The sequence below is a fragment of the Sebastes fasciatus genome, chromosome 20 (genome assembly GCF_043250625.1).
Source record: "Sebastes fasciatus isolate fSebFas1 chromosome 20, fSebFas1.pri, whole genome shotgun sequence".
Lineage (NCBI taxonomy): Eukaryota > Metazoa > Chordata > Actinopteri > Perciformes > Sebastidae > Sebastes > Sebastes fasciatus.
In genome coordinates, this window is record NC_133814.1 from 4,302,116 (window position 1) to 4,317,575 (window position 15,460).

A 15,460-nucleotide genomic window follows, 5' to 3' on the forward strand; every position below is an offset into this window, starting at 1 on the left:
CATTTCTAAATTTAGTGAATTGTTATTTATTATTAAAATAATAAATCATACATGGAAAAACCTTCAAAATTAAAAGGAATTACAGTAAAACTTTTTAATGCTGCAACAAATTAACAGGAATTCCAATTCCAATATATAATGTATATAGTATATAATAATATAATTTAATAGATCTGCCCCGATATCCGATCCAACTGTTTGAGTCCGTATCAGCCCGATATCTGATCCGGTATCGGTATCTATGTATCCCTACATGTCCCGATGGGCTCAGAAGTCCATCCTGGCCGCACTGATCTCAAATTAAACATGTTCAATATTTACAATCGGATATCCTGTTGTGTGTGGGAAACCCCGAGGACAGACGATGACGCAGTCATGTGGGAAAGAACGATGCAAAATGAGCTAATACAAAACACGGAGCATAAAGTAGTAGTAAGATGGAGCTCAGAGATGGAGGACCAACTTGTTGATTTGTGGCAACAACACAAGTGTTTATTTAACATGTCGCCATGACTTCATCCATCCATCCTTTGTGAATTCTCAGTACAAAGTAGTGCAAAAACTAACCTCACTAATTCTCCCTGCCCGTCATCGGCCATATTTGTTTAAAGTCACGTTTGATTGCGAGAGATTTTGCGAGGTTTACGCTTTTTGTCTTGTTGTTCGTGAATGGAATCTGTTAGTGTGTGGTGTGCTGTTTTGGCCAAATCGTCGCTCACTACACACTATAGGAACAGAACTGTTAAATTTAACATAACATGTCGTAATGTGTGGGGTCTCTCACATATTCAACATCTATTAAGATTAGAAAAATCATCTTTTAGTGTGGGCCAGCCTTTAGTCGTGACAAAGTGCGGTGTGTTTGGGTACAACCGTGTGCATCTGTGTACCATTGTTGTGCACATATGACTCGTAAATCATATCACGATGCTATGCGACTGGTGTCCCACAATGCAAAGGGCCGCTGCACAGTTAACACACAAACAAACACCTGTACGCCTGCTCTGAAGATGAGAGGACACACGCACACACACACACACGCAACGCTCGATGAGTAAGTGCACATAGCAGCTGCTTCCATGCCGAGCTCTGCCTCGTTTTTTGTGACCGGCCTTGTGACCGGTAGTGGCGCCTATTTTGTGTATTTCTGTGTCTATGTGGCGTGTGTGTATTTCTGCACGTATGTGTCTGTGCAGACAGATGTTCAGAAGTAGGTCGCTGTGTTATAGGTCTGTGACTTAACTCGTAATCGCCGTGGACGAGCGAGAGGTGGAGGACTAATTAATGTTTTGGACCTACTTGTGCTGAAAATCTAAATGATCTAAATTGACAGATGGTGAGGCATTCACACGACACTTCATATGGTGTCATGTGCACCCGTGACCATGCCTGACTATGACCCGAATGGTCCGATTTCACTCTGTGCTTGGCGCATGTTTGGGGCGCACTCCCGGCCGTACACATGAAAAGATTAATCAAATGTATTTTATTGACATACAGTATGTGAACATTGGCCTGAGACAAAGAAAGACTTACCCCTCAAATCTTATCGCCACCTTGTAAACCACGGCGACTACGGCAGTCAGGACGAGCCCAACAGGACTGGCACCACTGGAGACGGAGAGGGAGAGAACAAAAGAGCGAGACAGACGGGTTAGGTTATATATTATGTACAACACAATATGTACTGGACATGAGAAGCACTTCTCAGATGTGAAATGATAGGGAGCGAGAGAGGTCGGTACAAAAAGAGTGTGACAGAACAAAGACAGCAGAACTTGAGATTGAAATAGAAATCATTATCTTTGTGCCCGATATGCCAGAGAATATTATAGAGTCTGAAATTTGGCACCTCTCTCGCTGTTTGAGCTCAAGCCCCCCACATAACCAAGTTTTTTTCTGGTAAATTTATGACTTTATGATCTTGCAAATTTGGGATTTTTTTTCTTGTAAATTTGCCACTCTAATCTCAGAGAGTATCCACGTTTGTTTCCTTACATTTGTGGCTTTATAATCTCACAATTTCTTTTTTGTTGTTGTTGTAAATTCAAAACTTTATAATCTTGCAATTTTGTGATTTTTTTTCTCTTAAATGCATGACTATATAATCTCACAAATATATGATTTTTTTCCTGGAAATTTGCCAATTTTATATCAGAATATCCAAGTTTTTTTTCTCGTAAATTTACAACTTTAATCTCGGAAGTTTCTCAGAGTATTAACTCCCTCCCCCAGCTCCATAATTATTATTTGTTTAAACCTACAATGGCCCTAATATGCAGTCTTACAAAAGTGAAACTGGATTTTATTTTATAAGTGACCGTTTGATGATGATAAATAAAGTAAATATAAAACAGTAAAGTAAACTACAATTACAAAAAAAATATTTTAATTATTATTTCATAAATAATAAACTTTAAACTAGGTTTAAAAAATTATTTACCTTTGTAGTTCATCCTTGTGGACAAACATAAACACACACAACACACTGACCTAAATATACCTGATACCTGAAAGTGGCCCAGTGACAGATTTATTTTATCAAGACAGAAAAAACCCCCATCATAACAAATCCTGTAGGCTCACTTTCATTCAGAGGCACACATAATGGTGGTAAAGCAGGGGGCATATTTATATAACAAAAAAAAGCTTATGAGTGCTGGACTAAAAGCCCTCTCATGTAGAGCACTAGTGTGAGTAACAATAAGCTATTATCTCAAAACACTGTGGACACATAACACATTTTCAATATACACTCAGGCACACCAAGTGGTCTGGTTTCATTTCTCGCCAGACTGAACCTCACCATTGCCAACCATGTCATTAAAAGTAAAGTTAGAAGCATAATCTCAACACCCAGACACAACCCAACTTTGCTATGAGGGTGAATACAGGTTTATTCAGACAGACAGAAAAATAATGTGTTTTTTGAACATTACCGCATGTAAACATGTTCCAGCAGAAACCCAAAATACAAGTATGAACCTGAAAATTAGCATGATATATCTCCTTTAATATTCTCTCCAGCTAGAATGCTTATAATCACCCTCAACCAGAGAAGGTTAGACAGCAAAGAATATTCAAAAGGGCCTAAAGACTTAGTTTCTGGCTGACACTATCTGCTGAAATGTGGGTCAAGGAAGAATCGGAATGCCTCAGATGTGCGATTCCCTTGCTCTCTTAAGACCTACAGAAAGGGTGTCGTCACACCCTGATTGGCCAAGAGGGGAAATGCACCAAACTGCTCTCAATTCTTAATTAAGAGCCAGTCTCCAACACCCTGCAACAGGTGATCTGAATAACCCTCCAATCAACTCAGGGGAATTGTGACATTCAGCTAAAAATTAATTAGTTAACATGCTAATTAGCACATAACACAAAGCTGAGCTTAGTGCTATAGTTGGGACACAGTTTTATCATATTTGGTCAACTTCATCCTGTTTTACTGGGTCAAGTTTTAATTGACTAAGTGTCTGTGCATTTTAGTCTTATCTTCGTCAAAGAAAAGGGCAACTATTTTGGTGTATTTTAAGTCAATAAAAACTGTTGACATTTAAATTGTTTTTTAGTCAACAGTTTACACTGAACATTTCAGTCAATCTAGTCTAGCCAAAATATCACCTAATTTTTTTCTCCCAATCCCTGCTGTTGTCATTAACTTTTTATTTTTTAAACTACATTTTAGTCCCGTCTTTTTTTGTCAACAATATTGCATGTTGTTTCACGGTTTATGCAATATCTTACAAAAAGGTTTTCCTATTTTTTTGTGCGTTTTCCTATGAATGTCCAGTATCAATTTCCGCCCCAGTCTTTTCAAAATGAACTTCCGTCTTCACAGGAAACAACTTTGTTAGGTTTAGGCAACAAAACTACTTAGTTAGGTTCAGGAAAATATCGTCTTGGTGAGGTTTAGGCAAGAAAAGTACTTAGTTAGGTTTAGGAAAATGTTTGTCTTGGTTAGGTTTAGGCAAGAAAAGAACTTAGTTAGGTTTAGGAAAATATCGTCTTGGTAAGGTTTAGGCAAGAAAAGTACTTAGGTTTAGGAAAATATCGTCTTGGTTAGGTTTAGACAAAAAACTACTTAGGTATAGGAAAATATCGTCTTTGATTAGGTTTAGGGGAAAAAACTACTTAGGTTTAGGAAAATATCGTCTTTGATTAGGTTTAGGCAAAAAAAATACTTAGTTAGGTTTAGGCAAGAAAAGTACTTAGTTCAATTTAGCCAATCTTTATACTTCCTCGTCCACAATTATGTGGATTACATACAAATTGATTTTGTGGGATATATATATACGAATTACAGTGCATTTACTTTTTGTAGGTATAGCTACGAACGGTGTATGAGATGTAGATGCATGTTGATATAGTCACAATTGGTGTTTAATGATGGTGCCGTCTAGTCTTAGTCATGGAAAAAAAGGAAGTTGACGAACATACCTAGTCATAGTTTTTGTTAACGCTGCATGGACGATACCACTGAGGGTCGGGAGAAAAATATATTTTTTTGTAATTTGAATGAACTGAGCCTTTAATTTCGACTTTGTTAGTTGGTCTACAACTTTAGCCCAAATCAAATTCACAGTGACTTTATGTTCACAGTTGGAATACACCCAATATTTTTGCTTTCGTTGCTGGGGGATAACCATAAACCAGGTCAAGACGTGTGAAGTGACGCAGGGTTTGACACTACCTGTGGTTTCCAATGATTACTTCCTACAATTCATTTAACTGTCTTTGACCTTTTTACAGGATCACAGGAGCCACAGAAAATAGGACTACAGCATGATGAGTCAGTAGATCTCCATTTACCACTGACCTATCTTACAAACCGTCATAATCACAAATGACAAAACCAAAAGTCAGACCGTCAGCTGACTTGCTTTTGTCAATCTGGTACATCATTTCCAATTATCAGAGTAAGACAGCGTGCCCTTGAACTAGAACTGAATGCCAGTTTTTTTCTTTTCTTCCTCCGATTCATTTTGTCCTTGACCAGCTACGGGAAAAAGAACTAGAGCATAATTCACGACACAAATCTTTTGTACATTTGCCTATTCATGAAGTTTCACAGTTACATGATTCGTTATTAGAGAGAGAACAGCTGTTGGTTTGGTGCAAGTTAATGAGCATCTGAATAAACAACACAGTCTCACAGCAGTTTGTGAAACTGTCACGAAATTTAATCTATTTGATTCGTGTACACAGACACGAATTTCCCTTTTTATCGTGACGCTCAGCACGACCTTTCAAAAACGTCTTTACCGTGCGTTTTCCTAGAAATGTCCAGCAACACATGTCGTATGTGTCAATTTCTGTACAGTCTTTTCAAAATAAAACTACTTAGTTAGGTTTAGGAATAGATCGACTTGGTTAGGCTTAGACAACAAAACTACAGTTGCAGTTTGGGTTAAAATAACTCCGGAAGTGTTGTAACTTTAGTATGGAAGTTACGTGACAAAAACTACTTAGTTAGCTTTAGGAAAAGATCGTTGTTTGGGTTAAAATAACTCCGGAAGTGCCGTAATTTAAGTACGGAAGTTATCTGACACTAAGTTATCTGTGGTTTCACACGGGACACCATCTCCTGGGAGAATCCCTGTGTTTTTTGACCCACCCATCCACCCCGACCTCCTCCCAACGTGGCGTTCGCCACTCTCTGCACTTCACAGTTCACAATTACATGGATTACATACGAATTGGTTTTGTGCTGACCATCACAACATTTTTTTGAAATTCATGTCTATGTACACGAATCAATACACTAAGTTCTGCGACTATTTCACCAACTGCTGTGTGACTGGGCTGGAATAAATAAACGCTGATATTAGAGTAGTGATATTTTTTCCGCAAATGCCTGCATGCTGTTATCTGAATCTATGTACATGACTACGTAACGTGTGTTTCCATGTGCTGTCTGTATGAATAAGGCTGCAGATCTCCTATTCTAGCAGCGTGGTAGCGTTTGGACAAGGACATCGAGCAGACGGAGGCAAAAAAAATAAAAATTAAATCAATATTAATTTGCTCAGGCAGTCAGTGTTACATTATCTTTTTTGTGCACAAGACAGGGTAACAATGTGTGGAAATGGCCCCTGTGCATATGTTAGTGTAGTGGAAGTGTGCAAATTTGATAACAAAAGCGCAAAAACGTACTGAAAATGCATATACGGCATGCCCACTGGAGGCGAGACCTTGGTTACATGCCTTGAGGGAATATATAGGTCATATGCTCATCTCTGTGGTGTTCTTGATGAATGACATTACTAGAGCTTGTGGGAGGAGTGCACACACTGATCCATATACTGACACACATTCACAAGATAGTGGTCATGAAGGGACTGTAGCAAAACACAGGCAATTGACAAGTTTACTTCCCAGCTTCAGAAATGTGAGAACACATCTACAGACATCACAATCCTTGCAGCCCTCGGCAGCTATAGTCACTGCCATTGTTGTAAGTAGGGCGAGGCGCTATGGCTGAAGTCAATATCAAGATATTAATAACAGAGTTTTTCCTGTATTGATATCACAGTATGGCAAATGTATACACAATTGCAGATGAAATGACCAAATTATTGCTTAAAGCTAGGGTTGGTAGTGCTGTTTAAATATGTCTTTTGTTAATTTGTTGAAATTCTCTCTACATCCCAACAACAATCTGTCCAAAAAAAACGAAAATAAAATCCGGGACTCGCTGGACTGTAACTGCAAATCCGTCTGCTACTTCAGCACCATGGACAGCGCCGTGGATTTATCAATACACTGCACAGTTAGGTCTGATATTTCAAAGCCATGGTCAGGGCCAAAGATTGTTATTTGCACAAACCTCAGATAAAGGATCAACGAGTCAGACAGACTAGACTCAGGCAGACGCATCCCTTTTCAAATCGCCCACTGACATGGAGGCATACATGACTCTAGCTTTGACTGTTGATGTGTTCATTGCCTATTTATCCCCATTATCATCTTATATAAACTCGAAGGGATAGATTTCCGTCCGAGCGAGAGAGGTTCCCCCAGTGAAACTGGGTTAATAGCACGTATTCAAAGACCTTATACCTCCCACATAAACACTCACTCGGTGACAAGCAGCAGACGGATAGCATGAGCTTTAAGTGCGAGCGTGCTGTGATTCACTGTCACCCGTGTCATTCTTAACAATATACATATATAATACCTGCCCTCTGCCCTCTGGGACAAGCGATGCAATCAACATAGGACGCACAAACAACAAGCAATCAGGTGTGACGATCGTTTGTGCGTGAAGGAGTTGGAGAATGAGAGCTGCTCCACTGACCTATTTTTCAGGAAAAGGAGAAAGGAATCTGACGTAGAACCCTGAGTTCAATGAAAAACTCTATCATTCATAAAATACGTATACACAGGTCACATGCATCTTTCATCTTTTCTCATTTCATCCTATCCCACCCTCAGTCCTCTGGAGACCCCGCTGCGATCCCATCTGACCTTCGGTGAATCGAATGGAAATAAGATGTGATTGAAAAACAGAAAACATGATGTCTTCATTATGTGGACAGAATGGAGAATAGCGGTGAGGGAAGCACCAGCATGATGGATCCAATATAGAGATTTGGCATGCACCCACCTTGTTTATGTGATGTATACCTGCCTTAGGCCCTGTCTACACGTATACAGATATTTAAAAAAAAGGATATTTTCCCCTTCGTTTAAAAAAAAAAAAAACCTGACCTAAAGTGTATACCACGAGCAAAACCAGACATCTACTGGTGTTATATCGTTCTCTTATTACTGTGGAACAAAAAACAATCATACTTCTATCACAGGAGCCATGCCGTGATCACAGTGTAGCAAATATAGCCATGAATATATGCTTTGTCCATGAAGTTATGTGTCGTGAAATGTATTTGACCGTTTCATTGCTACCCTGTGCTGTTGTTGCACTCTCCACATATACACACTGTATTGTGTGAGCCGTAGCCGAATAGCAACAGGGCAGGTAAGAGAGGGGAGTGCAGAGAGACGAGATTTGGCCCGGAGCAGAGAGCGACCTTTTGAAAGTCAGAGGATCGTTGTTCTCTCTCTCGCTCAAAGATACCGCTCCTTCGCACAAGCACAGCACATGATGGTCCATGATGTACTAGAACTGAAGAGCAGCATTCACCACACTGTCAATCACTCTGGGAAAGTAAGTGAGTGAGTTACCTGGAGGGGTTTTCTCAAAGCGTGAGAAAAAGTACAAGAGGAGGACAGGGCGGGGGGGTTGAAATAGCTAAAGAGCTTGTATATACATATGCTACACTGCTTGAAGCTATAATCCATATGATTTTCATCGCATCACACCCCAGTTTTGATACTATTTATGGACAGCATTTTTCAATAACAGCAATTCAATGTACTGTATTTGAGTTCCATAATTGAATAATCTTTATGTAGCCATTTTTAAGACCTTTACACACTGGGGGCTATTGTTGTGTGTGAATCATTTGCAAGTCAATATATCTTTTTTAGAACAGTTGTTCTTTCACACAGAACATAAATATTATGCGCGAAAAAGTGACGTAATTTTTTTCCCGGGTCGAGGTTGATTTTTCGGAGCTTTCCCAATGCAAATAAAGACATCGACCAATCACGTATAGCCGAGGGTTACGCGTAAAACAACAACACGGAGGCTCTGTAGTCTTAACCAAGACGGCAAACTTTATTACTCCTTTCAACCTCATCATTTTTGTCCAGGCCAGTTTCATTAGTTTGTTTTTTAAAATGATTCTGTTGAACCACAATTCAAAAGCAATATCTGATTTTCATTAGTTCATTTTCAGTACATTTTTATTTATTATTACTTTTGTCAGTTTCAAGTTATTTCAGTGACCATTGTGGGTTTTTCTTTCTTTAACGGAAGGGTACCAACAATTTTGTCCACGTTTGTATATTGATGGGTTGTGAGATAAATGTATGAATGCTTAATTGTCTTACTGTGAATTCAAGTAAAGAACTGTTCCTCTGTGTTTTTTACAGAGACATACGAGGGAGCAGATGTAACCCCTCATCATTCTTGATCTGATAAAGCTGATTGGAATTTAGCCGCATGTCTGAATGTTTCAACTCAAAGGGAGGAGTGCAGCTAAAATACGTTATGCACCCCACAGAATACAGTACTTTTGCTACTACTCATGTAGTTTTTGCTCTTTAATTTGCATCATGCAGCAATTTGAGCTTCCATCTTAGTCATTTAGCGGCACGTGTCCAGATCGTGTTCATGTATTGGTCTAAGTGCAGCGTGTGTCGGCTAATCTCTGTTTCCAGGTCACACGGAGAGGCCGGTAAGTGGCCTAATTTGTGGGTGAGATTGTCTATCACAGCGAGGGCCTTCTGCGAGTGAATGGGGTGTGAGTTTTCCTTCCTCCTTATGTTCTTTGTGTGTGTCTGAGAATATGACATCCGATGAGGTCCTTCAGGATCACTGAAGTACTCTCACAGTCACAGTGGAGCACGTCCTTGGTGGCTTTTGCATTCTAATTCTTCACAACATATCTGAAGTGCATATTAATAACAGATGAGAGTAAACAAAAAAAAAAATCACCATGATGTTATGGCAGGTATAGAAATGTATAAAGTGTACGCTATATTTAGAATATTTTCTTACTGCGAACTGAACTGAAAGTGAAACATATCTGTACTTTTTTTGTCATCGGAGTGGCTGGCTTTGGAGAGATAAGACATAAGTTTCACTTTCAGTTCAGTTCCCCGTCCGAAAGGAGTGAGAAAAGGGTTGTCTGACGGCAAGATAAAGCAGTCAAAATATTCTAAATATAGCGTCCACTTAAACGGATATAGATTTTTTTTAGGTGAGCCATTCTTTTAGGTGGCTAAAATAAGTTTTTCTGCCGTCCCCGTCCACAGCACTGTATTACTTTGCTCTGGTGTCGGTAGTCCTGTCAGTTCCTCCAGGGCGTGCCGACAGTCATCTACATTTTGAACAGATTGTGTGATTAATATGCGATTAATCATGATTAACTATGGACAATTAATATGCGATTAAATATTTTAATTGACTGAAACTAAAAACACCAACAAATATGAAGCAGTGGAGACATACATACACAAAGACATTAGCAAGTTTGTACTAGTATAGAGGGGGAGAGAAAGATGGAGGTAAGTGGAGGTACAAAGGTGAGAGAGAGATGCAGAGAGAGAAGAGGAGGTAGGGAAATTAGGCGATCATTGGAAGCTCGCAGTGCAGAAGACGCGGGGCTGAAAGTGGATTAAATCCAAAGCAGAGAGAAAATAGAAAACGAAATTAGTCACAAACAAGTGAAATGGCCATAGAGGCGGTAAAATTAGGAATGGAGTCCACGTAGCTCTGTGAGGGAAAATGGGGGGCTAACAGCTTTTTATTGGCGACTGGCTCGTCAACCCTGGAGCGCTCGCCTAGCAACTACGCACGCCGGGCTCCGAGAGATGTGGTCACGGTTGTCATAGAGACGAGGCACGAGTTTTTTTTACATCCCCACCTTTTTCATGAGGGAAGTGATTTGCAACTTGGGAGAAAACAACATTTGCAGGTCGCAGCTTATTATCTTTCTGCATGCCCTCACTGTATTTAGAACGCCAGTTGACGTACTTAGCAGCCAGCCGTCGAGCCATTTTCCTTTAATTTAATCTTATGTGTTTATGTGTTAACAACCCCTCGGGTAACGGTTAATGGCGAACCTGGTAAAAATAACTTGTTGTGATTTATTAGAGTCAATCTCAGCTCCAGACCTCTGCAGCGGCATTAAGTTCAAATTACACTCTAGCTGACCTCAGATACATTCATGGAAGTGACCTCTCCTCCTTTCCAGTCACACACACACACACACACACACACACACACACACACACACACACACACACACACACACACACACACACACACACACACACACACACACACACACACACACACACACACACACACACACACACACACACACACACACACACACACACACACACACACACTTACATGAGTGCCAAGCCGAGGTAGTTGGCGGTGCTGCCCCAGTACATCGGGTTCTCGATGATGTTGAAGGGAAAGCCTGTCACCTTCTCATCCATCAGGATGCCAAAGTAATCACCTGGAAAATCAATGCAGACAGATACAGGTTTAGTTGAGATCTATTTAACACTCCATTTAACAACTGTACATTTTTTATACTCGCTTTTTCCTGTTCAGTGATGCAGGAGGCTGGAGCATATCCCAGCATGCACTTAGCAATTAGCAGGAAACATCTCTAAAGGTGTAATTTGTCTCCAGGCACCAGTTTATCAACTAGTTCAGGTTTGACAGGGTCTCAGTGTCAAACCTGGTGGGCTGTTTCAAACTGTTGCCATGGTTACAACCTCGACGTCTCGTTTTGAACTCGGACTTTGGTCCGTTTGTCACGCTACAATCATTTTTGACAAGTTTCTGACAAAGCGGCAGACCCTGAAGTCGGACTGAGGAGTCACTGCCAGGCAGAGCCTGACTCTGGCACCACACAGCCTTGTTAACGCCACGCTGTCTGGCTGCCCCTCCGTCACCTGGCTGCTACTGATGTCAACAAATGTGACCACATGGATATGACCTCATGTGAAAGACTGAAAGATTGACTATTGAGTAACACTTGTCAGAAAATATTAAAATGGAAATTGAATTCTTCTCCTATTGTGTGAGGAAATATTAATTATGACGATATTCTGTGTATTTTTCAAAAAGAGGATAAAACAGTTGTTGGACATTATATTTGTTGAAACAGTGTGAAAGGTTTAAGCCTCTGGGTAGGTGTTTCTCATGAAAATGTTGCTAGGAGACCCGCTGTCAACTTACGTGGTGCTCATTTTCAGGTTCATACTTGTATTTTGTGTTTCTAATAGAAAATGTTTATATGCTGTAATGTTCAACAACACTTTATATTCCTCATACTGTCTGTCTAAATATACCTGTATTTACCCTCTGTCTGAAACGCTACGTTTTAGTGCATTTCAATGGAATTGCAACGGAATTGTGTTGCTAGGCAACAGTTTGGGTCCATGTTTACTTCCTGTTAGCTGATGATATTTACATACACTGCAACAGGAAATAAACTGGGACACATTTAGAATGTTTACATTTAAAACCGTGTAATGGTTTAAATATTGTATATTTGTGACATCGCAAATGGACAGAAATCCTGACGGCTTGTTTCAAATGCGCAATTTCTGAATACGGGCTGTGTGTGTTTCTCCGTATATTGAGTGTTTTGATAGTTTAACAGTATTTACATAGCACTTAAACCTGCTTTATAATATAAAAGATCTGAAAATCTCACTTTTTACAATATGGGACCTTTAAGAAAGCTGGATATGGCGCCGCCACTTAGCCTTGTTGCCAATTTCTCACAGTGGTCTTTTACCCAAAAGACCATCGTTACGAAAGAGACTTCTAGAAAACTGCTGACAGCTCAAACTGCAAACAAAGTCAATTATTTAAAAAAATATATTATTAAATATTTGTTAATGATTACCAAATGATTTGTAATCTTTAAGAAATTGTTCACAAACATATCTATACATCTATAAACATTACATAGATAGATGGACCAGATATTTGTAACACTTTGTTAATCGTTAATAATCTGTTTCTGGTACATCTATTTATGTAACATTTAATAGATGTTATACAAACAATTTTACAGGTTTACAAATCATTTAGTAATCATCAACAAATATGTTATAATGTGTGTAACAATAAACTGTTTTACTAATTTACTAATATAATCAGAATGTAATTGTTATTGTCTCTTATCAGCCATCATACAATATATCATTTATAAACTAATTATTTCATATTGCACAAACTAATGATAAAATAACAAAAATGACAGCATTACTAATAATTCTTAAAGATTGTTAAATATGTTTTTTTTTGTTAACAGTAAAATAACCGTTAACTAAAGTTGAATTAACTATCTATTTACTTACCATTTATAAATGATGGTTATTATACTAGAAAAAATATGCACCCTGGGGTAAACTCGCGTAGGGAGCTCCATCAATGTATGACAATAAATAGAATTTAAAATTTGTCCTTTTGGGTAATTAAAATGTTTAACATCATAAGTACAAAAGTTAAAACAAAGTATATGTATACTGATATCTTCGCAAAAATGAAGATATCAAACATTGGGGTCAGCTGACGTACTGTAGGACACCGTTCTATGTAACCTGAGCACTTACTATTCTTCAATACGTAATAAGTTCCCCAGGTATTATGCACACACATACATTCAAATATTTCCCTTAAGCCTCCCTCGTACATGCACACACGCGCGCGCACCCGCACGCGCACACACAGTAGGTAACAATGACCTGTTGAATTACGCATGTGGTGCTGCTGGCCTTGTTTTTCTGTCAAAGAGAAGCTGTTAATGCCCAAGTTGTATAACAAATTGCATTATGTATGCTTAAACCACCAGTGGGGCAGGATAGAAAAAAGAGATTATATAAACAAATGTGTATGGTTTTGAATTGAAAACTGGCCTTCAGAACAATACGCTAACCTCATTTTTGACCTCCAAAGCGACTACCAGTAACCCATTCATTTGAAAACCAAGCATAACCTTCTTTTTTTTTAAGTGCATGTTCCCAGTGCATGTTCCACTGTTGTTCCATTGCGGTTATGAAAATGGGCAACCTGGATTTGCTGAAGAGTGGTGAGAGCACTGTGGTAGCCCAGAGGTTAGAGAAGTGGGTCTGTGATCGGAGTTTACATCCTGGGCAAGCAAGCGGAACAATGAGTGAACACTCTCCGTGTAATTTCATTGTGTCTGGATCTTTGTTTCTGACTCTGTGCCATCAGTTTGAATCATCAGGTCACAGTGACTCCAGAGGCTTAATATAGAGCGAATAAGACACATCAAATTACATACACACACCCACAGGCTATTTCCTCTAGTGTGTGTGTGTGTGTGTGTGTGTGTGTGTGTGTGTGCGTGTATATATGTTTGTGGGTGTCCACGGTAAGAGGAATTGGAAAGAAAACAGAGTACAGGTTGATCATGGTGAGGCATAACAATCATCCCCACATATACACACCCTTATCCAGAGTAACTTCAAATTAGTTCAACAGTCAAATAAGTAAATAAATATGTAAAGTAATTCCCAGATCGCCATATTGGAAACATACTGAAAAGGGCTTTATCCTCTAGGGCAGGGGTCAGCAACCTGCGGCACCGGAGCCACATGCGGCTCTTTAGCTCGTCTCCAGTGGCTACCTGTGGATTTTTTTTTTTGTGTATATTTTCATTTTTATTTATCATTGTTGTAGGTCTATGGTACGACAGTACGACAGAATATTAGGGCCACATTGAGGAAAAAATTTAAATCTGAGATTTCGAGAATAAAGTCATAATATTATAAAGCAATAATTTTACGTGTTATTTTCTTTTTTTCCCGTAAAGTTCTGACTTTATTCTCGTTATACGACGAGATTTTTGTTCTCGTAAACTTATGACTTTATTTTCGTATGGTTACAACTTTTTTCTCGTAAAGTTATGACTTTAGTCTGTAAATCTCCGATTTTTTTCCCCCTCAATGTGGCCTTATACTCCATAGCACATTTGCACTTGGTCCCTCACTGCATTAGATTTATATACTATATACTCAGACTATAAGCTGTGTTATCTTCATCACAATGATCAAATATTTTGCGGCTCCAGACAGATTTTTTAAAATTTATTTCTTTTGATAGTAAAGGTTGCTGACCCCTGCTCTAGGGAGAATGACTACGTGGATAAGTGATTTCCCCCAAAATTAAGGAGCTAAATGAAATTCAGCCATCATTAATTATATTACTTACACATGTGCTTTTGCTACTGTGACATGACAAAATGCTCAAAGTGAATTTCCCTCCTGTAAACCGTTACGCGGTGTATATGTCTAGGGCTTTTATTGTTAAAGATAAGAAAAGAAGGAGTGGATCTGGTCTGCGCTGCCTTTGTTTGCCATTTTGGTTCAGACTACGGAGTCTCCATGTCGTCGTATGCTATCGTGCACAAGCCTTTACACACCGGGGGCATGACGAATAAACAACACGAAAATATCAAATACTCGCCTGCAAATATTATATGTCTAGGGCTCTTATTGTGAAAGGTAAGAACGGAAGGATTGGATCTGGTCTACGCTGTCGTTTTCAAGGTTGACAAGTCTGATAAAGTTTGCCGTCTTTGTTCGGACTACAGACCTGTCCGTGTTGTTGTTTCATAAATATAAGCGCGACTCAACCCGTTCTGCACAACGCGGTTGGTTGATGCCTTTATTTGCGTTGCGAAAGCTCAGAAAATCGACTTTCCTGAAAAAAAATGACATTGCTTTTTAACCCTGTAATATTCGTGGTCTGTGTGAAAGTACTCGTGACAAAAACAACACTTTGAAAAAAATATATTGACGTATGAATTAATTGGAACAAAGGTCCATAAAG

The 15,460-nt window shown here is 39.1% G+C and overlaps 1 protein-coding gene across 1 annotated transcript in view; it reads right to left on the reverse strand.

Annotated features, from left to right (window-relative positions):
• Positions 1-15,460, reverse strand: part of pemt (phosphatidylethanolamine N-methyltransferase) — a 75,553-nt gene that overhangs the window by 5,041 nt on the left and 55,052 nt on the right. The window contains exons 5-6 of the mRNA XM_074620237.1: positions 10,988-11,099; positions 1,537-1,611 (exon numbers count right to left, since the gene is read on the reverse strand). Coding sequence (XP_074476338.1) covers positions 1,537-1,611; positions 10,988-11,099 — 187 coding nt within the window. The remainder of the gene's footprint in view (positions 1-1,536; positions 1,612-10,987; positions 11,100-15,460) is intronic.